This window comes from Bombina bombina, chromosome 10 (genome assembly GCF_027579735.1).
Source record: "Bombina bombina isolate aBomBom1 chromosome 10, aBomBom1.pri, whole genome shotgun sequence".
NCBI classification, from domain to species: Eukaryota; Metazoa; Chordata; class Amphibia; order Anura; family Bombinatoridae; genus Bombina; species Bombina bombina.
Genome location: NC_069508.1, coordinates 110,719,926 through 110,746,793, shown reverse-complemented (window position 1 = coordinate 110,746,793; position 26,868 = coordinate 110,719,926). Strand labels below are relative to the sequence as shown.

At 42.5% G+C, this 26,868-nt stretch overlaps 1 protein-coding gene across 1 annotated transcript in view; it reads right to left on the bottom strand.

The window, feature by feature from the left end:
* Positions 1-26,868, bottom strand: part of COP1 (COP1 E3 ubiquitin ligase) — a gene marked incomplete in the record, with an annotated part of 548,256 nt that overhangs the window by 276,061 nt on the left and 245,327 nt on the right. The window contains 2 exon segments of the mRNA XM_053693305.1: positions 8,956-9,037; positions 25,895-26,003. Of these exon segments, the coding sequence (XP_053549280.1) occupies positions 8,956-9,037; positions 25,895-26,003 (191 nt within the window).

The window sequence follows — 26,868 nt, the reverse complement described above, 5'->3', positions numbered from 1 at the left end:
GTTCTCTTATCTTTATTTGAAAAAGCAGGAATGTAAGATTAGGAGCTGGCACATTTTAGGTTCAGAACCCTGGATAGCGCTTGATTGGTTGGTTCATTTAGCTACCAATCAGTAAGCGCTACCCAGGTGCTGAACCAAAAATGGCCCGGATCCTATGTTCACTTTCCTGCTCTTTTAAATAAAAATAGCAAGAGAACCAAGAAAAAATTACAATAGGAGTAAACTAGAAAGTTTCTTAATATTGCCTGCTCTATCTGAATCATGAAAGAAAAAAAAATGGGTTTTGTGTCATTTTATCACTATCATTTTATCACTATAAATGGCAATTGAATGTCCCTTTAAACAGAAAAAACAAATGATGTATACCTAATAACTTAATTTCCTTCTGTATTAGGAGAGTCCATGGCATCATCCCTTAGGTTGGGAAATACTGAACCTGGCGGCAAAGACCTTTAAATACTCCCCCCTACTTCCCTCATAGCCCAGTCATTCTGCCAAGAGAACAAGGAACAGTAGGAGAAATATCAGGGTATAAATGGTGCCGGAAGAGAAAACTAATTTTGGTCCGCCCATCAGAGTATACGGGCGGGGGCCGTGGACTCTCCTCATATAGAAGGAAATTAAATAATCAGGAAAGCATTATTTAGGTTTTCCTTCTTCATATAAGGAAAGTCCACGGCATCATTCCTTACTGTTGGAAAAACTACACCCAAGCGCTAGGGGACACTGAATGATAATGGGAGGGAGAGAGAGAATGCGGACCCTAATCTGAGGTCATCACAGCCTGTAAAACCTCTTCCCCCAAAAGCTGCTTCAGCTGAAGCAAAAAAAGTCAAATTTGTAGATTTTTGTAAAAGTAGGTAAGGAGGACCAGGTAGCCGCCTTACAAATCTGATCCATAGAGGCCTTGTTCTTAAAGGCCGAAGAGGAAGCCACTGCTCTAGTGGAATGAGCCGTAATCCTCTAAGGAGGTCTAAATCCCACTGACTCGTAAGCTGAGTGTATAACACTCCTCAACCAAAAAGATAAGGAAGTCGAAGAGGCCTTCAGACTCTTACGCTTCCCAGAGTAGATAACAAACAAGGACGAAGATTGTCTAAAATCCTTAGTAGCTTGAAGATAAAAACTTCAAAGCTCAAACCACATCCAAGTTATGAAGTAAACGTTTCTTCGAAGGAGGAGGATTAGGACACAAGGATTGATTGATGTTACGATCAGACACCACATTAGGAAGAAAACCCAAGCGGGTACGTAGGACAGCCTTATTAGTGTGGAACACCAAATAAGAAGGTTCACATTGTAAAGCAGCAATTTCAAAAACTCTGCATGCCGATGCAATAGCCAATATAAAAAGAACCTTCCAGGATAACAACTTAATGTCAACCGAATGCATAGGCTTACACGGAGCAAAAACTTAAGATATAAACTCCAAGGTGAAGCGTTAGATCTAAACACAGGTCTGATCCTGATCAGAGCCTTAACGAAGGATTGCAAGTGAGGAAGTTCTGCAAGCCTTTTGTGCAGCAAAACAGAAAGGGCCGAAATCTGTCCCCTCAGGGAACTTTCAAAGGCCCTTCTCCAGACCCTCCTGGAGAAAGGAGAATATCCTGGCAGCCTTGACCTTATGCCAGGCGAAACCAAGCTCTTCACACCAGAAGAAGCAAGCTCTCTACACCTTATGGTAGATGCGACGAGTAACAGGCTTACGAGTCTGAATGAGTGTCAATAACCCTCTCAGAGAAACCTCTCTTGGCTAAGACTAAGCGTTCAATCTCCACGCAGTCAGCCGTAGAGAATCTAGATTTTGATGAACAAAAGGACCCTGTTCCAGCAGATCCCTGCGACAAGGTAACCTCCATGGAGGAGATGAGGACATCCTCACCAGGTCCGCAAACCACATCCTTCGCGGCCACAATGGAGCAATCAGAATCACTGAAGCTTGATGCAGGCCACTACACGAGGGAGAAGTGGTAACGGAGGAAACATGTAATTTGGATTGAACCTCCAAGGCACTGCTAATGCATCTATTAGCTCTGCCTGAGGATCCCTGGACAGCTTGGAATTGAGCCGGGACGCCATGAGATCTATCTCGAGCGTCCCCCATCTGTTGCAAACACCTCGGGATGGAAAGACTATTCTCCCGGATGAAAGGATTGTCTGCGGAGGAAATCCGCTTCCCAGTTGTCCACACCAAGAATGTGGATTGGTGACAGCAAGCAGTTGTGGGCCTCCACCCATTCAAGAACCTGAGCTACTTCCCTCATTGCTAGGGAGTTCCCCCCCTCCTCTGACGGTTGAAGTAAGCCACAGAGGTTATGTTGTCTGATTGGAGTCTGATAAAATGGGACAAACCCAGAAGGAGCCAAGCCTTCAGAGCATTTAAGATCGATTGAAGTTCCAAAATGTTGATCGGGAGGGATTCCTTTCGAGTCCACAGGCCCTGTGCCTTCCTGGCACCTCAAACAGCTCCCCCTCCTGATAGACTTGTGTCCATAGTCACAATCTCCCAGGATGGTCTCAAGAAGGATGTCCTTTGGGACAGGTGATCTGGACAGAGCCACCAAGAGAGAGATTCTCTCGACCGGTTGTCCAGAGAAATCTGTTGAGACAGATCCGAATAATCGCCGTTCCACTGTCCCAGAATGCACAGCTGAAGAGGTCCGAGATGGAACCTGACAAAAGGAATGATGTCCAAGCATGACACCATGAGACCAATCACCTCCATACACCGAGCCACAGAGGGCCTTAAGGAGGTCTGAAGGGCAAGACAAGCGGAACTTAGCTTGCGACGTCTCTGGTCTGAAAGAAAAATCCTCATGGATATGGAGTCTATTACGGTACCTAGGAATTCTACCTTGGTACTGAGAGTAAGAGAACTATTTTCTAAGTTCATCTTCCATCCATTAGATCAAAGAATAAGTAGAAGATCCTTTGAATGGGCCTCTGCCAGATGACAGGAGGGTGCCTGAACCATGTCATCCATGTATGGTGCTTCTTCTATAGCTCTGGTTCTGGCCACTGCCAGTAGAGCCCCCAGAACCTTCGAAAAAACTAGCAGTAGCTAGACCAAACAGCAGTGCAATAAACTGGAAGTGTTGGTCCAGAAATGCAAACCCTAGGAACCTGAAGTGTTCTTTGTGTATAGGAGCGTGAAGGTAAGCATCCTTCAGATCTATCATGGTCATGAACTGTCCTTCCAGAACTAAAGGAGGGATGGACCTTATTGTCTCCATCTTGAACGAGGGGACAGATAGAAATTTGTATAAATACTTTAGGTCCAGAATCGGGCGGAAGGTTCCTTCCTTCTTCGGGACCACAAACAGGTTTGAATAGTATCCCAGACCTCTTTTTGCAAGGGGAACCGGTACAATGACTCCTAGGGAGGAGTGATCCCTCACGCACCCCAGAAAGGCTTCTCTCTTTTCTGGCCTTGAAGACAGGTTTGATAGGAGGAATCTGCCCCTGGGTGGATTAAACTTGAAACCTATCCTGTATCCCTGAGCAATGACCTCCAGAACCCACGGGTCCTGTACGTCCCCAAACCAAGCATCCGAAAAGAGCGACAGCCTGCACCCTACCAGATCCATAGCCGGATTGGGGGCCGCCCCTTCATGCCAACTTTGTCTCGGCGGGCTTCTTGTTTTGCTTGAATTTATTCCAGGTCTGAGCCGACTTCCAAGTCCCCTTGGATTGCTCGGGCTTTGCGGAGGGCTGCTGACGTTGGGATTTATACAAACGAAAGGAACAAAAATTTGGACCTTGTGCTTTAGGTTTGTTCTTATATCTGGAAATTAGGAGAGAACAAGAGAGGCCGCTTTGTGTACCAATAATTGAATTGTATAATCACAATCAATAGTCCCTATACAGTGTACTCACATTTATACCAGTAATATAATCAGATAGTATCAGTATATACTATCTGGTTATATTACTGGTACACACAGGCTGTCTTCCTCTTCAGATTTGATGCCACCTTGTTGCTGTATCCAGGTTGACCAGTGAGCTGGGTTGCTGTCAAATATCTAGCCCGTGCCTAATAGCACTGTCTGAGCGCTCTTCATAAATCTAAGTACCCTGTATAGGGACAATTGTTTGTGATTATACGATTCAATTATTGGTACACACAGACGCCTCTCTCATTCTCTCCTAATTTCCAGATATCGTCATACCTTTATGTGAGAAAAGTGCAGCCCCACAAGCGGACTATTGGACAACAGCCTTACCCTCTGACTTCCAGTTGGAATATTAGTTACAAACGGACTGTCCTGTACAGAGGCTTTAGTTTGTCAATATCTTGGTAATAGTATTGTTTAATAGCTTTGTTCAATAGAACAATAATTGATTTGTGTCGAGCTTCATTTCATACTCTGTCATATATATGTGTAAACATATCATGGTTATAGTTTGATACAATACTATATATATTCTTCACTTCTATTTATAGCACCCCCTACTAAGAGATAGTCATTACTGACTTCTCTACCATCTAGGTTTGTTCTTATCTTGCAGTAAAAAGGCACCCTTGCCTCCCGTAACCGTGGAGATAATGGAGTCCAGGCCTGGACCAAACAAAATCTTTCCCTTAAATGGGAGGGAAAGAAGTCTTGACTTAGAAGTCATGTCCGCAGACCAGGACTTCAGCCATAGTGCCCTACGGGCTTGAACAGAAAAACCAGAAGCCTTAGCATTCAGGCGAATAATCTGCATATTTGCATCACAAATAAAAGATTTAGCTACCCTTAAGGCTTTAATTCTTTCCTGCATCATGTAGAGGGGATCCTCCAACTCTATCAACTCCGATAAGGAGTCGCACCAGTAGGCAGCCGCTCCAGCAACCACAGCAACAGCCATTGCCGGTTGAAACAAATATCCCGTATCTTGAAACATCATTCTTAACAGAGTTTCTATTTTCTTATCCATGGGCTCTTTGAATGATGAACTATCCTCAAGCGGGATAGCAGTGCGCTTAGCAAGCGTGGAGATAGCGCCATCCACCTTGGGAATGGAACCCCACAACTTCAATTGAGAGTCCGTAACCGGGAATAATTTCTTTAAGGAAGAAGGGGAAAATTAAGAACCAAGTCTTTCCCATTCATTCTTACTGTTCGCCATCTTTACGGGAACCAGGAAAGTCTGTGGTACAACCCTGTCCTCATAGACCTTATCTAATTTAGGAATTAAAGGTTCCTCAGGCAATTTAGGCTCAAGGACCTCTAAAGTAGCCAAAACTTCCTTTAGCAGAAAGCATAAATGTTCAATCCTAAATCTAAAAAGACTGGTTCCTCCGCAGCTGGAGGTCTAGAGGCAGCAGATTCCGACCCAGAAAGGATCATCCTCTGAAGTATCAAGAGGCGTCTTTATAAGGATAGCAATATTTAACCTTTTCGCTTGCGCCTAGCAGGGCGAGGTAAAGCACTAAAGGCCACAGACACTGCCGTTTGCAACTGCTTTGCAAAATCTAGCGGTAAAAGGGTTCCTCCAAATGGAGGATTAAGAGTGCTACGGGAAGCTGCATGTGTATTGGGAGATGACTGTATGGTGCGCACCTCACAGGACGGAGACTCCTCAGAGGTGGATGGCTCAGTGGTACTAAACATATTAACCTTTTTTGATATGATTACATTATCAAGGCATGTGGAACATAATTGAGCAGGCGGGGATATACAGTGGCCTCCTCACAATATAAACAGGTATTAGACTTAGGTAAAGAGGGAGTACCCTCTAACACGTCAGAATCTTCTATAGCTTATGCTTATAAAGCAGACTATTAATCAGATAAAACGGCAGGGCAACGGAGGGCAAGACATGCCGAAGTTATCTTGCAACATCTCTTTAGAAATATCCTCATGGATATGGAATCTATTATAGTACCCAGGAATTCCACCCTGGTACTTGGGATAAGAGAACTCTTCTCAAAGTGTATCTTCCATCAATGTGATCGAAGAAGGACTGAGAAGGGACTCAGAGTATTCTTCCATAAGACAAAAAAAGATGGTGTTTGCACAAGAATATTGTACAAGTATGGGGCTACTGTAATACCCTGAGTTCTGGCAATGACTAGAATAGCCCCCAGAACTTTCGTAAGGATTCTTGGAGCAGTAGCTAGGCCAAACAGAAGGGCAATGAACTGGAAGTGCTGGTCCAGGAATGCAAACCTCAGGAACTAAAAGTGTTCCCTGTGGATTGGAACATGAAGTTAAGCGTCCTTCAGATCTATAGTGGTCATTAACTGGCCTTCCTGACTAAAGGAAGGATGGACCTTATCTCCATCTTGAAGGAAAGGGACCCTGATTAATTTGTTTAGGCACTTTAGGTTCAGAATTGGGCGGAAAGTTCCCTCCTTCTTTGGGACCACAAAAAGGTTTGAATTAAATCCCAAACCTCTCTTCCATAGGCACTGGGACAACAACTCCTGAGGAGGATAGGTCCTGAACGCACCCCAGAAAGACATCCCTCTTTTTTGGTCTGGTAGACAGGTTCGAGAGTAGGAATCTGCCCCTGGGCGGATGAGATTTGAAGCCTATCTTCTAGCTCCGTGTACGACCTACAGGACCCATGGATCCTGTACGTTCCTGAACCAAGTGTCTGAAAAAAGAAGACAGTCTGCCCCTACACTATCCGATCCCGGATCGGGGGCCACCCATTCATTCCGTTTTGTTTTCGTCAGGCTTCTAATTCTGCTTGGACTTATTCCAGGACTGAGCCGGCTTCCAAGTACTCTTGGGTTGCTCGCGCTTGGAGGATTGTTAACATTGGGATTTGTAAGAACGAAAATTAGAAGATTGTTGTCCCTTAGACTTGTTCTTCTTATCTTGCGGTAGGAAGGCACCCTTGCCTCCAGTAGCCACATAAAAAAAATAATGGAGTCCAGGGCTGGACCAAATAAAATCTTTCCCTTGAAGGGAAGAGAAAGGAGTCTGGACTTAGAAGTCATATCTGCAGACCAAGACTTCAACCAGAGTGCCCGGTGGGCTAGGACCGCAAAGCCATAGGCCTTTGCATTTAGGCGAATAATTTGCATGTTCGCATCACAGATAAAAGAATTAGCAATTCTCAGAGCTTTAATTCTGTCTTAAACATCGTTGAGGGGAGACTCCACCTCAATGAGTTCCGACAAAGAGTTGCACCAGTATATAGCTGCTCCGGCAACCGCGGCAACTAACAGCGGTAGAAACAAAAATTCTGTATGTTGAAACATCTTTCTCAGAAAGGTTTCCAATTTTTTAATCCGTCGGCTCTCTGAACCAAGAACTATCCTCAAGAGGTATAGTAGTACGTTTAGCAAGTGTAGATCTAGCACTATCCCCCTTAGGAATTGAGCCCCACAAATTCAGTTGAGAGTCCGGGACCGGGAACAACTTTTTAAAAGTAGACCAGGGGGAAAGGAAGATCCAATTCTTTCCCATTTGTTGTTAATAATGTCCACGATTTTAACCGGCACAGGAAAAGTCAAAGGAACTTTCCTGTCTTCGCAAAATGTTTAATTTAGATATCATAGGTTCTTCAGGCAGCACGGCCTCTGGACCTCTAACGTAGACAGAACCTCCTTTAATAAAAAACGCAAGTGCTCAAATTTTAAATCTAAAGGACGGTTCCTCCGCAGCAGGAGGCTTAGACACTAAGGACTCCGACCCAGAAAGTTAACCTTTTGAAGCTACAGAGGTTAACTCATCGGATAACTGGTACATAATAGCTAAATCCGGATGGAGGATTAGATGTGCTATGGGGAACTGCATGTGGAGTGGATAATGTAGCAAGGGTAGTAATCTCACAGGACGCCGAGTCCTGAGAGGTAGACGGCTGAGGGACTAATAGCCTTAGCAGGCTTGTCTCCCTTCTAAGACTTTATAACGGTGTTAAGGCATGTGGAATATATTTGAGTGGGTGGAAAAACCACAGCCTCCTTACAATATAAACAGGTATGATTTGGTACAGAAGGAGTACCTTCTAACAGGTCAGAGTCCTCCATAGCTCAGGTTATACCCACAGGAGGACACAAATAAAAACTTATTTTTGTAATACTCCCAATGGCTGGGGCACTCACCACCTCCTAGATCCACACAGTTAACAGAGGAAACGCTCTCCTCAGGTTGAAGTCACAGCGGAATGGAGGAAATGAACATAGACCACATGCTATGAAAAGTACAGCAAGTTAATAGGAGCTGTGCAACACTTTCAAAAACGAAAGTGAACCCTGTTTGTTCCAGCCAAAAACACACTATGAGCCCAGAAAATAAAATCACACAAAGCAGCATGTAAATAATTAATACACGGATTAATTAATCCCAACTGTTAAATAAACCCCCCCTCAAATGATATTAACCCTGGATCCTATTAAGGTATAAAGGAGTCACACTGTGACCCTGTTATAGCATTTTATGTGTAAAAAATTGAAATGATCTTACCTCCAGGATCCATGCTGTGTAACAGAACACAGCCTCTCAAGTGTGACAGTCTTATAACAGCGCTCCTGACATGGACTTGAGTGAGAGAAAGCAGGCAGTGAAACTCGTCAACACTGATTGCTTAGGAGCTGTTAGCAGTAGTCTAGATGGTTTCACAAAAAAAACTTTCCCTGCATCTCCAGACTAACTTTCATCAATACTCTTACGGAGAGGTTGACATGACTACTTAAAACTCCAGTCCTATCTTGAAGGGCAGATACCCTTTTTCAGGACTCTCCAAATCTTCAGACACTTCTCTGCCACCTCCTATTGTGACGAAAGGCAAAGAATGACTGGGTTAATGAGGAAGACGGAGGGATATTTAAGCCTTTGGCTGGGGTGTCTTGCCTCCTTCTGGTGGCCAGGTGTTATATTTCCCAACAGTAAGGAATGAAGCCGTGGACTCTCCCTATCTTAGGAAGGAAATATACTTAACTTGGATTGCCTGACAGTTCTTGTTATTTTCTGATCCTTAATAACCTTATACAGAAATTAAATATAGACCACAAACCTTTGGCATCATCGGAGCCAGATGCTAAGAGTTTTGGATCCATGAGGTTAAAATCAACGCTCCAACACCTTTTTTCATGCTCCTGTTTTCATAACAAAGAAAGAAGAGTTGTATAAAATTGAATTGAGTGAAATACACCTATTAACGCATGGCAACACAAAATCACTAAATTTAAGTTACAAATATATGCTCAGGGGCCAACTACAAAACGGTCTTGCAGGCTCCAGACTGCAGAATTATGACTGGAGGATGGTGCATATTACAATATATTGAAAGAATCATTGGAAACTCTAAGCCCAGGGAGTATGAATGAGCTGTACATACACAGAGCTTCTAAACACACAAACTTCAGAGAGTGCATATAGTGCATACAATTGTCAGGTTACCAGTCACATCTATGTAGATCAAGTTGCTTAACAGTTATGAATAGAAATTCTTTGTAGAAAGGATGGGCTGACAAATTGCTGGGTGCTATGTTTATCAGAATTTTACAGCCAACTCCTTACTTTTTAAAACGACAGAAAACACTGAGATTTTTATATGGCAATGTATAGTAAAACACCTTTGCAATATACTTTTTTTTTTTTTTTTAAATGTTGCCCACTGCTGAACCAAACATCAGTCTGCTCAAGAATGTATGTTTGCTGGTACTGGAGACCTAGAATGTGAATGGCTGAGACCATCTCTAAACAAATAACGCAGATTTTCACAATCCATCTGCAGTGTTTTCAACTACATAGGCTTTCGATTTCCAGAAATATGCATCCATCTTCGTATATATATTTTGAGATAAACATTTAAGGACATGGGGAGGAGTGTAATTATTATTTGAAGCATTGGGTATAGTTTTGTGTGCATGAATTAGTCTATTCTGGCCCATATGGGAGTTAATAGGAATAATAATAATACCATGAAATTGTCAAATGTCATTATCTGTTTAAGTTAAAAACTCTCTCTTTTAGCCAATAGGGAGTAGGAAAGACTTAAACATAGATATGAATTGTCCATAATTAGGTAATTAATATGGCTTGTTGCTGAAACAGGTAAGCTGCTTTTTGATGTGACTATTTTCCCTACTTACTGAAGTCATGTTTTTAACGTTTTGGAAAATGGAACAAGTTTTTATTGAAGAGTGATATAAAAGAAAACCAAAAGGCAATGGATGTACCATGGAGCACTGTCAAAACCATCATCAATACACGGAGGCACCATTGAGAAAATGCAAAGATAAAAAACCCCTCTAAAACCGATGACAAGATGATGAGAAAGCTTATCAGGAAGGCTATAAAGAAGTCAAAAACAAAACTGAAGGAACTACAGGAATTTCTAGCAGATACTGGTCACTCCTTGCATGTGACTACTGTGACGAGATCAATCTCGCCACTGTGCATTGAAGGAGCCTGGTTGCCCACCTGCTGCCTTTAGACTATGGCCCCATGTTGAAATGCTTACTTTTCCTCTGCAAAGACAGAAAAGCCGGGTCATTCAGTACTTGCCCTATTTGGACAGTGATACCCCAGATACCTATGCCATGTAGCCCATTTGTATAACGAAAGACTTTGGCTCCATGGCAATTGAACTGTATTTCTCTGTCTGTGATAATTACATCAACCATTGTGTAGGGTAACTGCATCAACCATTGTGTAGGGTAACTGCATCAACCATTGTGTAGGGTAACTGCATCAACCATTGTGTAGGGTAACTGCATCAACCATTGTGTAGGGTAACTGCATCAACCATTGTGTAGGGTAACTGCATCAACCATTGTGTAAGGTAACTGCATCAACCATTGTGTAAGGTAACTGCATCAACCATTGTGTAAGGTAACTGCATCAACCATTGTGTAAGGTAACTGCATCAACCATTGTGTAAGGTAACTGCATCAACCATTGTGTAAGGTAACTGCATCAACCATTGTGTAAGGTAACTGCATCAACCATTGTGTAAGGTAACTGCATCAACCATTGTGTAAGGTAACTGCATCAACCATTGTGTAAGGTAACTGCATCAACCATTGTGTAAGGTAACTGCATCAACCATTGTTTAAGGTAACTGCATCAACCATTGTGTAAGGTAAATGTATCACAGGCAGAGGGGAGGATTTTGCGTGGGAGTGTATGAGAGTATTGTATGTGTTTATTGGTTGTTTTACAAAACCCTGTGGGTGGTACTAATGTGTAAAAATGTGTATTTAATAACAATAAACCCACAGCTCTGGCGGATTCCTGTTTTACCCTCAAGATGGAGCTTGGTCTCATGTTTGGGGGGGAATTGCTACTTTGGATTATTCTTTTGCCTGTTTTAGGAGAGAAAGATTTTGTGTATTAACTGGGTTCGTGTGTTGCTATTCCCGTATTAAGGGCATCTTTCATCTGGTATTAACCCTCAATATCCGGCTTATACCGTAACAACTACCATCTCTTGTATTCTGCACACGACTGGGCTGTGGGGTAAGGTGGCAAGACGAATAATCTCTTACAAAAATAAACATTCTGTCTAAATTATGCAAAAAGATACAGTCATAACAAACCATGTCAGAAAATGCGTTACTGTCTAATAAGACAAATGTTGAACTTTTATGCCCAAATTGTAACATATGTTGGGTGCAAATATTGAACTTTTCTGCCTTAATTGTATGATATGTTGGGTGCAAAGCCAATAAAGCTCATCATCAAAGGAACACCCTACTGACTTTGAAGCATGGTGGTGGTAGCTTTATGTTTTGGGGCTGCTTCTCTCCAGCTGGGTCAGGAGCTCGACAATATAGATGGGATAAAGAATAAGTCCAAATATCAAGATATTTTTCAAGAAAACATGTTGGCCTCTGTCAGAAAGCTGAAGTAGTAGAGGAATTTCACACTCCAACATGACAATGACCCAAAGCATACATCCAAGTCAACCAAGCTGGCATGGGTTCAGAAAATAAAAATCAGTCTTGGAATGGCCCAGTCAGAACCCAATCAAAACCTATGGAATGACCTAAAGAGCTGTACACAGGAGATCCCCACACATTTCGAAGGAACATGAACATTTTTGCAAAGAAGAGTGGGTTAAAATTCCAAAAAGTCTAGATGCAATGTTTATGGTACAGTCTAGTCAAAAAACAGAATTTATGCTTACCTGATAAATTACTTTCTCCAACGGTGTGTCCGGTCCACGGCGTCATCCATTACTTGTGGGAATATTCTCTTCCCCAACAGGAAATGGCAAAGAGCACAGCAAAAGCTGCCCATATAGCCCCTCCTCAGGCTCCGCCCCCCAGTCATTCGACCGACGGTTAGGAGAAAAAAGGAGAAACTATAGGGTGCCGTGGTGACTGTAGTGTATAGAGAAAGAAATTTTTCAAACCTGATTAAAAAAAAAAAAAAAAAAAACAGGGCGGGCCGTGGACCGGACACACCTTTGGAGAAAGTAATTTATCAGGTAAGCATAAATTCTGTTTTCTCCAACATTGGTGTGTCCGGTTCACGGCGTCATCCATTACTTGTGGGAACCAATACCAAAGCTTTAGGACACGGATGAAGGGAGGGAGCAAATCAGGTTACCTAAACAGAAGGCACCACGGCTTGCAAAACCTTTCTCCCAAAAATAGCCTCCGAAGAAGCATAAGTATCAAATTTGTAGAATTTGGCAAAAGTGTGCAGAGAAGACCAAGTCGCTGCCTTACATATCTGATCAACAGAAGCCTCGTTCTTGAAGGCCCATGTGGAAGCCACAGCCCTAGTAGAGTGAGCTGTGATTCATTCAGGAGGCTGCCGTCCGGCAGTCTCATAAGCCAATCGGATGATGCTTTTCAGCCAGAAAGAAAGAGAGGTAGCAGTAGCATTTTGTCCTCTCCTCTTACCAGAATAAACGACCAACAAAGAAGAAGTTTGTCTGAAATCCTTTGTTGCGTCTAAATAGAACTTTAAAGCACGGACCACATCTAAATTGTGTAACAAACGTTCTTTCTTTGAAACTGGATTCGGACACAGAGAAGGAACAACTATTTCCTGGTTAATATTCTTGTTAGAAACTACTTTTGGAAGAAAACCAGGTTTGGTACGCAAAACAAGCTTATCTGAATGGAACACCAGATAGGGTGGATCACACTGCAAAGCAGATAATTCAGAAACTCTTCTAGCAGAAGAAATAGCAACCAAAAACCGAACTTTCCAAGATAGTAATTTGATATCTATGGAATGTAAAGGTTCAAACGGAACCCCTTGAAGAACTGAAAGAACTAAATTTAGACTCCAAGGAGGAGTCATGGGTCTATAAACAGGCTTGATCCTGACCAGAGCCTGTACAAAAGCTTGTACATCTGGCACAGCTGCCAGTCGTTTGTGTAACAAAACAGATAAAGCAGAAATCTGTCCTTTTAGAGAACTCGCTGACAACCCTTTATCCAAACCCTCTTGGAGAAAGGAAAGAATCTTAGGAATTTTAATCTTACTCCAGGAGAATCCCTTGGATTCACACCAACAGATATATTTTTTCCATATCTTATGGTAAATCTTTCTAGTCACAGGTTTTCTGGCTTGGACCAGAGTATGTATAACTGAATTTGAAAACCCACGCTTGGATAAAATCAAGCGTTCAATTTCCAAGCAGTCAGCTGCAGAGAAACTAGATTTGGATGTTCGAATGGACCTTGTACTAGAAGATCCTGTCTCAAAGGTAGCTTCCATGGTGGAGCCGATGACATATTCACCAGGTCTGCATACCAAGTCTTGCGTGGCCACGCAGGAGCTATCAGAATCACAGAGGCCTTCTCCTGTTTGATCCTGGCTACGAGCCTGGGAAGGAGAGGAAACGGTGGAAACACATAAGCTAGGTTGAACGACCAAGGCGCCACTAATGCATCCACTAGAGTCGCCTTGGGATCCCTGGATCTGGACCCGTAGCAAGGAACCTTGAAGTTCTGACGAGACGCCATCAGATCCATGTCTGGAATGCCCCATAATTGGGTTAACTGGGCAAAGACCTCCGGGTGGAGTTCCCACTCCCCCGGATGGAAAGTCTGACGACTCAGATAATCCGCCTCCCAGTTGTCTACTCCTGGGATGTGAATTGCAGATAGATGGCAGGAGTGATCCTCCGCCCATTTGATTATCTTGGATACCTCTCTCATCGCCAAGGAACTCTTTGTTCCTCCCTGATGGTTGATGTAAGCTACAGTCGTCATGTTGTCCGACTGGAATCTTATGAATCCGTGCTTTGCTAGTTGAGGCCAAGCCCGGAGTGCATTGAATATCGCTCTCAGTTCCAGGATGTTTATCGGGAGAAGAGACTCTTCCCGAGACCATAGACCAGTGCTTTCCAAACTGTGTGTCGGGACACACTAGTGTGTCGGCAGCAGTGTGTAGGTGTGTCCCTGCTTCAGCACAAATATTTTTAAATTTATTTTTTTGGTTTCTGACTTTCCGCCTGCATGCTACGCATATCACATGGTTGACAAGTGATTGATACCTTGTGGGTCACAGATCATCTTAACCAATTGGCGCAGCTCAGTGGGAACTGAAACTATTCCCATTGGTGGCTTTGGCAGGACATTGGCTCCTGACTGCACATGTAGTCTCCTTAATTGGCTTGTGACTGCATGTGTAGTCATTGAGTGGGACAGAAGTGTGTTTGCAGCGCAAGCAGTAGTCAATCGGACTCACCGAGCTCTGAGGGCAGCAGCTTAAACGCTGAGCTGAAGTCAGAAGTCAGTGGGGGGTTTTTACAACTAGCTCCCAGTAGTGCATTGCTGCTCTAGCTCTTGATATATGGATAGGAAGTGGAAACTTAAAAATGCTTGATGATGAAATGCGAGTGTCTTTATCTACTATTCCACCAAATATTCATAAATTGTGTTCATCCCATCAACCTCATACATCCCATTAAAATAGTAAGTAGCTATTGGTGTTAAACTTGTTTTTTAATTATTGCACATTCATACTGTTACTTGTAAATTTAATTATTATATAATTTATGTATGTGTCTGTATCTCTTAAAACAAGTTAGTTTAACCTCCTTTTTGCTAGTACAACTGAATTAATTACTGTGTCGTGAAATGATGTAGGTCTAAAAAGTGTGTCACCAACATGAAAAGTTTGGAAAGCTCTGCCATAGAACCTGAGCTTTCAGGGAGTCCCAGACCACGCCCCAGCCTAATAGACTGGCGTCGGTCGTGACAATGACCCACTCTGGCCTGCGGAAACTCATTCCCTGAGACAGGTGATCCTGAGTCAACCACCAACAGAGTGAGTCTCTGGTTACCTGGTCTACTTGAATCTGTGGAGACAAGTCTGCATAGTCCCCATTCCACTGATTGAGCATGCACAGTTGTAATGGTCTTAGATGAATTCGAGCAAAAGGAACTATGTCCATTGCTGCAACCATCAATCCTACTACTTCCATGCACTGAGCTATGGAAGGCTGCAGAATAGAGTGAAGAACTTGACGAGCATTTAGAAGCTTTGACTTTCTGACTTCTGTCAGGAAGATCTTCATTTCTAAGGAATCTATTATTGTTCCCAAAAAGGGAACTCTTGCTGACGGAGACAGGGAACTCTTTTCTACGTTCACCTTCCACCCGTGAGATCTGAGAAAGGCTAGAACAATGTCTGTATGAGCCTTTGCCTTGGAAAGAGACGACGCTTGAATTAGAATGTCATCTAGATAAGGTGCCACTGCAATGCCCCTCGGTCTTAGAACCGCTAGAAGGGACCCTAGCACCTTTGTGAAAATTCTGGGAGCAGTGGCTAAACCGAATGGAAGAGCCACGAACTGGAAATGTTTGTCCAGAAAGGCGAACCTTAGGAACTGATGATTATCTTTGTGGATAGGGATATGTAGGTACGCATCCTTTAAATCCACAGTAGTCATATATTGACCCTCCTGGATTGTAGGCAAAATTGTTCGAATGGTTTCCATTTTGAACGATGGAACTCTGAGAAATTTTTTTAGAATTTTTAAATCCAGAATTGGTCTGAAAGTTCCCTCTTTTTTGGGAACTACAAACAGGTTTGAGTAAAACCCCTGACCTTGTTCCACTGTTGGAACTGGGTGTATCACTCCCATCTTTAACAGGTCTCCTACACAATGTAAGAATGCCTGTCTCTTTATTTGGTCTGAAGATAAGCGAGACATGTGGAACCTTCCCCTTGGAGGAAGTTCCTTGAATTCTAGAAGATAACCCTGAGAGACTATTTCTAGTGCCCAGGGATCCTGAACATCTCTTGCCCAAGCCTGAGCAAAGAGAGAGAGAGTCTGCCCCCTACTAGATCCGGTCCCGGATCGGGGGCTACCCCTTCATGCTGTCTTGGTAGCAGCAGCAGGCTTCTTGGCCTGTTTACCCTTGTTCCAGCCTTGCATTGGTTTCCAAGCTGGCTTAGCCTGGGAGGCGTTACCCTCTTGTCTAGAGGCTGCAGAGTTAGAAGCCGGTCCGTTCCTGAAATTACGAAAGGAACGAAAATTGGACTTCTTAGCCTTGAAAGGCCTATCCTGTGGGAGGGCATGGCCCTTCCCCCCAGTGATGTCTGAAATAATTTCTTTCAATTCTGGCCCAAAGAGGGTCTTACCTTTGAAAGGGATATTAAGTAATTTTGTCTTGGAAGATACATCCGCCGACCAAGACTTTAGCCAGAGCACTCTGCGCGCCACAATTGCAAACCCTGAATTTTTCGCCGCTAATCTCGCTAATTGCAAAGCGGCATCTAAAATAAAGGAATTAGCTAACTTAAGTGCGTGAATTCTGTCCATGACTTCCTCATATGGAGTCTCCCTATTAAGCGATTTTTCAAGTTCATCGAACCAGAAACACACCGCCGTAGTGACAGGAATAATGCACGAAATTGGTTGAAGGAGGTAACCTTGCTGAACAAAAATCTTTTTAAGCAAACCCTCCAATTTTTTATCCATATAATCTTTGAAAGCACAATTGTCCTCAATGGGAATAGTCGTGCGTTTGGCTAGCGTAGAAACTGCCCCCTCCACCTTAGGGACTGTTTGCCATGTGTCCTTCCTTGGGTCGACCATGGGGAACAATTTCTTAAATATAAGAGGTGGGACAAAAGGTGTGTCTGGTTTCTCCCACTCCTTATTCACTATGTCCGCCACCCTTTTAGGTATCGGAAAGGCATCAGGGTGCACCGGGACCTCTAGGAATTTGTCCATCTTGCACAATTTTTCTGGAATGACCAAAGAGTCACAATCATCCAGTGTAGTTAGCACCTCCTTAAGTAATGCGCGGAGATGCTCTAACTTAAATTTAAACGTCACAACATCAGGTTCTGCCTGTTGAGAAATTCTTCCTGAATCAGAAAGTTCTCCCTCTGACAAACCCTCCCTCACTGCCACTTCTGACTGGTGTGAGGGTATGACAGATAAATTATCGTCAGCGCCTTCTTGCTCCACTGTATTTAAAACTGAGCAATCACGCTTTCTTTGAAATGCTGGCATTTTGGATAAAATATTAGCTATGGAGCTATCCATTACTGCCGTTAATTGTCGCATAGTAACAAGCATTGGCGCGCCAGATGTACTAGGGGTCGCCTGCGCGGGCATAACTGGTATTGACACAGAAGGAGAGGATGAAGAACTATCCCCACTACCTTCATTTGAGGAATCATCTTGGGCAACCTTACTAAATGTGACAGTACTGTCCTTACTTTGTCTGGACGCCATGGCACAATTATCACATACATTTGAAGGGGGGACCACCTTGGCCTCCATACATACAGAACATGATCTATCTGAAGGTACAGACATGTTAGACAGGCTTAAACAGGCTAATAATGCAAAAAAAACGTTTTTAAACAAAACCGTTACTGTCTCTTTAAATGTTAAACAGAGCACACTTTATTTCTGAATGTGTGAAAAACTATGAAGGAAATATCCAATCTTTACCAAATTTTCACCACAGTGTCTTAATGCTTTTAAAGTATTGCACCCCAATTTTCAAGCTTTTAACCCCTTAAATGAGGAAACCGGAGCCGTTTAATCAATTAGCAATTTTAACCCCACTACAGTCCCAGCCACAGCGTATGCTGCGACTTCACCTGTCCTAGGGGGTTATACGATACCAAATCAAGCCTTCCAGGAACGTTTTCAATGATCACCAGACCCTCTCACATGCAGCTGCATGCACTGCATCCAAAAGAAATTGCGCAATAATGGCGCGAAAATGAGGCTCTGCCTACTATAGTGAAAGGCCCTTCCTGACTGGGAAGGTGTCTAAACAACTGCCTGGCGCCTAAAAACGTTCCCCAACACTAAAAAGTTTAGAAATCACTTCAAACTTCATAAAAAACTTAAATAAAGCAATCGATTTAGCCCACAAGAGTGTCAACCAGTGTATAGCCCATAATAAGCCTTCATTCTGTTAAGAGTCTAAGAAAATGGCTTACCGATCCCCAAGAGGGAAAATGACAGTCTTCTAGCATTACACAGTCTTGTTAGAAAATGGACTAGTCATACCTTGAGCAGAAAAGTCTGCAAACTGTTCCCCCCAACTGAAGTTCTCTGGGCTCAACAGTCCTGCGTGGGAACAGCAATTGATTTTAGTTACTGCTGCTAAAATCATACTCCTCTTTTAAACAGAACTCTTCATCCCTTTCTGTTTTAGAGTAAATAGTACAAACCGGTACTATTTTAAAATAACAAACTCTTGATAGAAGAATAAAAAACTACAACTAAACACCACATACTGTTCACCATCTCCGTGGAGATGCTACTTGTTCAGAGCGGCAAAGAGAATGACTGGGGGGCGGAGCCTGAGGAGGGGCTATATGGGCAGCTTTTGCTGTGCTCTTTGCCATTTCCTGTTGGGGAAGAGAATATTCCCACAAGTAATGGATGACGCCGTGGACCGGACACACCAAAGTTGGAGGAATTAACTTTCATGATTTGGATAGGGTATGCAATATTAAAAAAAACTTTCCAATTTACTTTTATCATCAAATTTGCTTTGTTCTTTTAGTATTCTTTATGGAAAGCTGAACCTAGGTAGGCTCATATGCTAATTTCAAAGCCCTTGAAGACCACCTCTTATCTTAGTACATTTTGACAATTTTTCACAGTGCTAGGTCATGTGCGCCATACAGATAATATTGAGCTCACTCCCATGGGAGTTATTTACGTGTCAGCATCGATTTGATAAAATGCAAGTCTGTCAAATAAACTGAAATAAGGGGGCAGTCTGCAGAGGCTTAGATACAAGATAATCACAGGAGGTAAAAAGTACATTAACCTCTTAACCCCATTAGGAAGTTCAATGCATCCTAACTGTGCTGGGCTTTAGCTTTACTGAAGCAGTTACGGCTTTGTAACTGGAATCGCGGACTGGAGGGCATGTCTAGCGTCATAGGCACTGCCCCCAGACCAGATCCCATCATTGAAATCACGCCAGCGCATGTAAGATCGCGTGATTTCAATTTTTTATATATTTGTTTACATAGTAACTTTGTTCCGATGTAACAAATAAGTACCAGCAGGAAGGGTTAATATAACCGTGTTGATTATGCAAAACTGGGGAATGGGTAATAACGGGATTATCTATCTTTTTAAACAAACATTAGCTAGAAGACTGTCCCTTTAAAAGAGTTATTCACAAAGACTTGCTGCTGTAATAAATGCAAAAGGTGCTTCCACAAAGTGTTAGTATAATTCTTTTCCCCCTCTGGATTTTTGTTTGTGGGAAGATCACATTTACATTGTTATTTTTGTATTTACATTTCATAAACCTCCAATTTCACAAGGGTGTGTAGACTTTTTCTATCCACTGCAATTCTAATAGTAAAAACCTACACACAGGTTTTAATTCCAATGCAAGTTGTGTATTATTACTACAAAAACAAAAAACATAATTTATGCTTACCTGATAAATTTATTTCTCTTGTAGTGTATCCAGTCCACGGATCATCCATTACTTATGGGATATTAACTCCTCCCCAACAGGAAGTGCAAGAGGATTCACCCAGCAGAGCTGCTATATAGCTCCTCCCCTAACTGCCATTACCAGTCATTCGACCGAAAACATGCAGAGAAAGGAAAACCATAGGGTGCAGTGGTGACTGTAGTTTAATGGAAAAATTACCTGCCTTAAAGTGACAGGGCGGGCCGTGGACTGGATACACTACAAGAGAAATAAATTTATCAGGTAAGCATAAATGATGTTTTCTCTTGTTAAGTGTATCCAGTCCACGGATCATCCATTACTTATGGGATACCAATACCAAAGCTAAAGTACACGGATGACGGGAGGGACAGGCAGGCTCTTTATACGGAAGGAACCACTGCCTGAAGAACCTTTCTCCCAAAAACAGCCTCCGAAGAAGCAAAAGTGTCAAATTTGTAAAATTTGGAAAAAGTATGAAGAGAAGACCAAGTTGCAGCCTTGCAAATCTGTTCAACAGAAGCCTCATTCTTAAAGGCCCAAGTGGAAGCCACAGCTCTAGTAGAATGTGCTCTAATTCTTTCAGGAGGCTGCTGTCCAGCAGTCTCATAGGCTAACCGTATTATGCTACGAAGCCAAAAGGAGAGAGAGGTAGCCGAAGCTTTTTGACCTCTCCTCTGACCAGAATAAACTACAAACAGGGAAGACGTTTGTCGAAAATCCTTAGTTGCCTGTAGATAAAATTTCAGGGCACGGACTACATCTAGATTGTGTAGCAGACGTTCCTTTTTCGAAGAAGGATTAGGACACAAAGATGGAACCACAATCTCTTGATTGATATTCCTGTTAGTGACCACCTTAGGTAGGAACCCAGGTTTAGTACGCAGAACTACCTTGTCTGAATGAAAAATCAGATAAGGAGAATCACAATGTAAGGCAGATAACTCAGAGACTCTTCGAGCCGAGGAAATCGCCATTAAAAACAGAACTTTCCAAGATAACAACTTGATATCAATGGAATGAAGGGGTTCAAACGGAACCCCCTGTAAAACATTAAGAACTAAGTTCAAACTCCATGGTGGAGCAACAGTTTTAAACACAGGCTTGATCCTAGCTAAAGCCTGACAAAAAGCTTGAACGTCCGGAACTTCTGACAGACGTTTGTGTAAAAGAATGGACAGAGCTGAAATCTGTCCCTTTAAGGAACTAGCGGATAAACCCTTTTCTAAACCTTCTTGTAGAAAAGACAATATCCTCGGAATCCTAACCTTACTCCATGAGTAACTCTTGGATTCGCACCAATATAAGTATTTGCGCCATATCTTATGGTAAATCTTTCTGGTAACAGGCTTCCTAGCCTGTATTAAGGTATCAATAACTGACTCAGAAAAACCACGTTTTGATAAAATCAAGCGTTCAAAGTCAGCTTCAGAGAAATTAGATTTTGATGTTTGAAGGGACCCTGGATCAGAAGGTCCTGTTTCAGAGGTAGCGACCAAGGTGGACAGGATGACATGTCCACTAGATCTGCATACCAAGTCCTGCGTGGCCATGCAGGCGCTATTAGAATCACTGATGCTCTCTCCTGTTTGATTCTGGCAATCAATCGAGGAAGCATCGGGAAGGGTGGAAACACATAAGCCATCCCGAAGGTCCAAGGTGCTGTCAAAGCATCTATCAGAACCGCTCCCGGATCCCTGGATCTGGACCCGTAACGAGGAAGCTTGGCGTTCTGTCGAGACGCCATGAGATCTATCTCTGGTTTGCCCCAACGTCGAAGTATTTGGGCAAAGACCTCCGGATGAAGTTCCCACTCCCCCGGATGAAAAGTCTGACGACTTAAGAAATCCGCCTCCCAGTTCTCCACTCCCGGGATGTGGATTGCTGACAGGTGGCAAGAGTGAGACTCTGCCCAGCGAATTATCTTTGATACTTCCATCATTGCTAGGGAGCTTCTTGTCCCTCCCTGATGGTTGATGTAAGCTACAGTCGTGATGTTGTCCAACTGAAACCTGATGAACCCCCGAGTTGTTAACTGGGGCCAAGCCAGAAGGGCATTGAGAACTGCTCTCAATTCCAGAATGAATATTGGTAGGAGACTCTCCTCCTGATTCCATTGTCCCTGAGCCTTCAGAGAATTCCAGACAGCGCCCCAACCTAGTAGGCTGGCGTCTGTTGTTACAATTGTCCAGTCCGGCCTGCTGAATGGCATCCCCCTGGACAGATGTGGCCGAGAAAGCCACCATAGAAGAGAATTTCTGGTCTCTTGATCCAGATTCAGAGTAGGGGACAAGTCTGAGTAATCCCCATTCCACTGACTTAGCATGCACAATTGCAGCGGTCTGAGATGTAGGCGTGCAAAGGGTACTATGTCCATTGCTGCTACCATTAAGCCGATCACCTCCATGCATTGAGCTACTGACGGGTGTTGAATGGAATGAAGGACACAGCATGCATTTTGAAGCTTTGTTAACCTGTCTTCTGTCAGGTAAATCTTCATTTCTACAGAATCTATAAGAGTCCCCAAGAAGGGAACTCTTGTGAGTGGAAAGAGAGAACTCTTCTTTTCGTTCACCTTCCATCCATGCGACCTTAGAAATGCCAGTACTAACTCTGTATGAGACTTGGCAGTTTGAAAGCTTGAAGCTTGTATCAGAATGTCGTCTAGGTACGGAGCTACCGCAATTCCTCGCGGTCTTAGTACCGCCAGAAGAGCACCCAGAACCTTTGTGAAGATTCTCGGAGCCGTAGCCAATCCGAATGGAAGAGCTACAAACTGGTAATGCCTGTCTAGAAAGGCAAACCTTAGATACCGGTAATGATCTTTGTGAATCGGTATGTGAAGGTAAGCATCCTTTAAATCCACTGTGGTCATGTACTGACCCTTTTGGATCATGGGTAAAATTGTCCGAATAGTTTCCATTTTGAACGATGGAACTCTTAGGAATTTGTTTAGGATCTTTAAATCCAAGATTGGCCTGAAAGTTCCCTCTTTTTTGGGAACCACAAACAGATTTGAGTAAAACCCTTGTCCTTGTTCCGACCGCGGAACCGGATGGATCACTCCCATTAATAAAAGATCTTGTACGCAGCGTAGAAACGCCTCTTTCTTTATTTGGTTTGTTGACAACCTTGACAGATGAAATCTCCCTCTTGGGGGAGAGAATTTGAAGTCTAGAAGGTATCCCTGAGATATGATCTCTAACGCCCAGGGATCCTGGACATCTCTTGTCCAAGCCTGGGCGAAGAGAGAAAGTCTGCCCCCCCCACTAGATCCGTTCCCGGATCGGGGGCCCTCGATTCATGCTGTCTTAGGGGCAGCAGCAGGTTTCCTGGCCTGCTTGCCCTTGTTCCAGGACTGGTTAGGTCTCCAGCCTTGTCTGTAGCGAGCAACAGCTCCTTCCTGTTTTGGTGCAGAGGAAGTTGATGCTGCTCCTGCTTTGAAATTACGAAAGGAACGAAAATTAGACTGTCTAGCCTTAGGTTTGGCTCTGTCTTGAGGCAGGGCATGGCCTTTACCTCCTGTAATGTCAGCGATAATTTCTTTCAACCCGGGCCCGAATAAGGTCTGCCCTTTGAAAGGTATATTAAGCAATTTAGATTTAGAAGTAACGTCAGCTGACCAGGATTTTAGCCACAGTGCTCTGCGTGCCTGAATGGCGAATCCGGAATTCTTAGCCGTAAGTTTAGTTAAATGTACTACGGCATCTGAAATAAATGAGTTAGCTAACTTAAGGGCTTTAAGCTTGTGTGTAATCTCATCTAATGGAGCTGATTCAAGTGTCTCTTCCAGAGACTCAAACCAAAATGCTGCTGCAGCCGTGACAGGCGCAATGCATGCAAGAGGTTGCAATATAAAACCTTGTTGAACAAACATTTTCTTAAGGTAACCCTCTAACTTTTTATCCATTGGATCTGAAAAGGCACAGCTATCCTCCACCGGGATAGTGGTACGCTTAGCTAAAGTAGAAACTGCTCCCTCCACCTTAGGGACCGTTTGCCATAAGTCCCGTGTGGTGGCGTCTATTGGAAACATCTTTCTAAATATCGGAGGGGGTGAGAACGGCACACCGGGTCTATCCCACTCCTTAGTAACAATTTCAGTAAGTCTCTTAGGTATAGGAAAAACGTCAGTACTCGCCGGTACCGCAAAATATTTATCCAACCTACACATTTTCTCTGGTATTGCAACTGTGTTACAATCATTCAGAGCCGCTAACACCTCCCCTAGTAATACACGGAGGTTTTCCAGCTTAAATTTAAAATTTGAAATATCTGAATCCAGTTTGTTTGGATCAGAACCGTCACCCGCAGAATGAAGCTCTCCGTCCTCATGTTCTGCAAATTGTGACGCAGTGTCTGACATGGCCCTAATATTATCAGCGCACTCTGTTCTCACCCCAGAGTGATCACGCTTACCTCTTAGATCTGGTAATTTAGCCAAAACTTCAGTCATAACAGTAGCCATATCCTGTAATGTGATTTGTAATGGCCACCCAGATGTACTCGGCGCTACAATATCACGCACCTCCCGAGCGGGAGATGCAGGTACTGACACGTGAGGCGAGTTAGTCGGCATAACTCTCCCCTCGTTGTTTGGTGAAATATGTTCAATTTGTACAGATTGACTTTTATTTAAAGTAGCATCAATACAGTTAGTACATAAATTTCTATTGGGCTCCACTTTGGCTTTAGCACATATAGCACAGATATCTTCCTCTGAATCAGACATGTTTAACACACTAGCAAATAAACTAGCAACTTGGAAATACTTTTCAAGTAATTTACTATAATATGAAAACGTACTGTGCCTATAAGAAGCACAGAAAAAGTTATGACAGTTGAAAATTAAACTGAAAAGTTATAGCATCAAATCTTTGTAAAAAACACAATTTTAGCAAAGGATTGCTCCCATTAGCAAAGGATAACTAACCCTGATAGCAGAAAAAAAATAAAAAATAAATAAATACAGAAATAAACGTTTTTTTATCACAGTCAACTACAATCTCACAGCTCTGCTGTGAGTGATTACCTCCCTCAAAACAAGTTTTGAAGACCCCTGAGTTCTGTAGAGATGAACCGGATCATGCAGGGAAGACAAACTTCTGACTGAATCTCCCCCTCACACATAACAGTGAGAGAGATCAGTAAACTGTCATAAATTAAATAAAACGACTGCCAAGTGGAAAAAAAAAAGTGCCCAAAACATTTTTTCACCCAGTACCTCAGAAAATTAAACGATTTTACATGCCAGCAAAAAACGTTTAACATTAATAAATTGAGTGTTATTAAAAAGCCTGTTGCTAGTCCCTGCAAATTAGGCTAAAGTTTTATGCATACAGTATAATTCCAGTGAAGTGCCATTCCCCAGAATACTGAAGTGTAAAATATACATACATGACAGCCTGATACCAGTTGCTGCTACTGCATTTAAGGCTGAGTTTACATTATATCGGTATGGCAGAATTTTCTCATCAATTCCATTGTCAGAAAATAATAAGCTGCTACATACCTCTTTGCAGATTAATCTGCCCGCTGTCCCCTGATCTGAAGTTTACCTCTCCTCAGATGGCCGAGAAACAGCAATATGATCTTAACTACTCCGGCTAAAATCATAGAAAAACTCAGGTAGATTCTTCTTCAAATTCTACCAGAGAAGGAATAACACACTCCGGTGCTATTATAAAATAAACTTTTGATTGAAGGTATGAAACTAAGTATAATCACCACAGTCCTCTCACACATCCTATCTATTCGTTGGGTGCAAGAGAATGACTGGTAATGGCAGTTAGGGGAGGAGCTATATAGCAGCTCTGCTGGGTGAATCCTCTTAAACTTCCTGTTGGGGAGGAGTTAATATCCCATAAGTAATGGATGATCCGTGGACTGGATACACTTAACAAGAGAAATGTGTTTTGTTTTAATCAGCTGTTTAATATATTTTCACATTAGAGAAGAATGAATCAGTAGTATTAAAGAAGAGCTAGCTATTAAGGGGAAAAAAAGCTTTCTGAGATGTATATTGCAACAATCCTCACAAAAACAAAAATTTTGCAATATAGAAATAACTAGCGTTACCTGGTACACTTTGGATCGCTGTCCTGTGAAACCATCCCAAAGGATGACTGTTCCTTCATAATCACTGCTAGCCAGAAGGTTCTTGTGATAGCTACTCCAGCTTATACAGCTGTAAAAAGGATGAAGATAAAAAAATGACAACCTTAAGAGTAATGCAAACGAATCAAAACAAAAACATTTTGCCTACCTCTGAAAACATGCGACACCCTATTAAGGTGGCCATAATGGCCATAATAAGATCTTCAGGAAGATGTGTAAAAAGTGCCATTTTTTACTTCCCACCTGGAGAGCTTAAAAGGGACAATACTTTAAAATTGTTTTTCCTGTGATGTGTTTCCAAGGACTTGTTATACCAGCAGCAGAATAAAAAATGTATGAGAGATTGATCATTTTTATTTTATTTTTGTATATGAAATAGTGGTATTGTTATTTACCATCACAATAGGCTGAGCTTACAGGTAAATCAGATTGCCTTATATTATTTCTATACATGCAAATATTTCCTTATCCGACTATATAGCAAAGCTCAATACTTAGTGAGAACAATCATGGAAAATTGACATTTTATTACTTATCTTTCATACCCCCAACTGGGAGTGTAATTTACAGATGTTAAGCTTTTCTATAGACCATAAGTATTGACATTTTCAGTATAGGTGGGGATATCAGACAAAAGAAGCTATTTCAAATTTCAAAACAAAAGTAATTGAACAATATTTAAACATTTTAATACACCCCAGCAGGTAAAAATGAATAATTGGTAGAAATGTTCACAGTACACTGTCCCTTTAAACATTACTATGCTGATGAGTGCATTAAAATAATGTGTAATGTGTGCCAGCGATTCAATTAAAGGGACATTATACACTGGATTTTTCTTTGCGTAAATGTCTTGTAGATGATCCATTTATATAGCCCATACAGTGTTTATTTTTTTTTTAAATATATATACTGTAGCTTGCTTATTTTTAAAT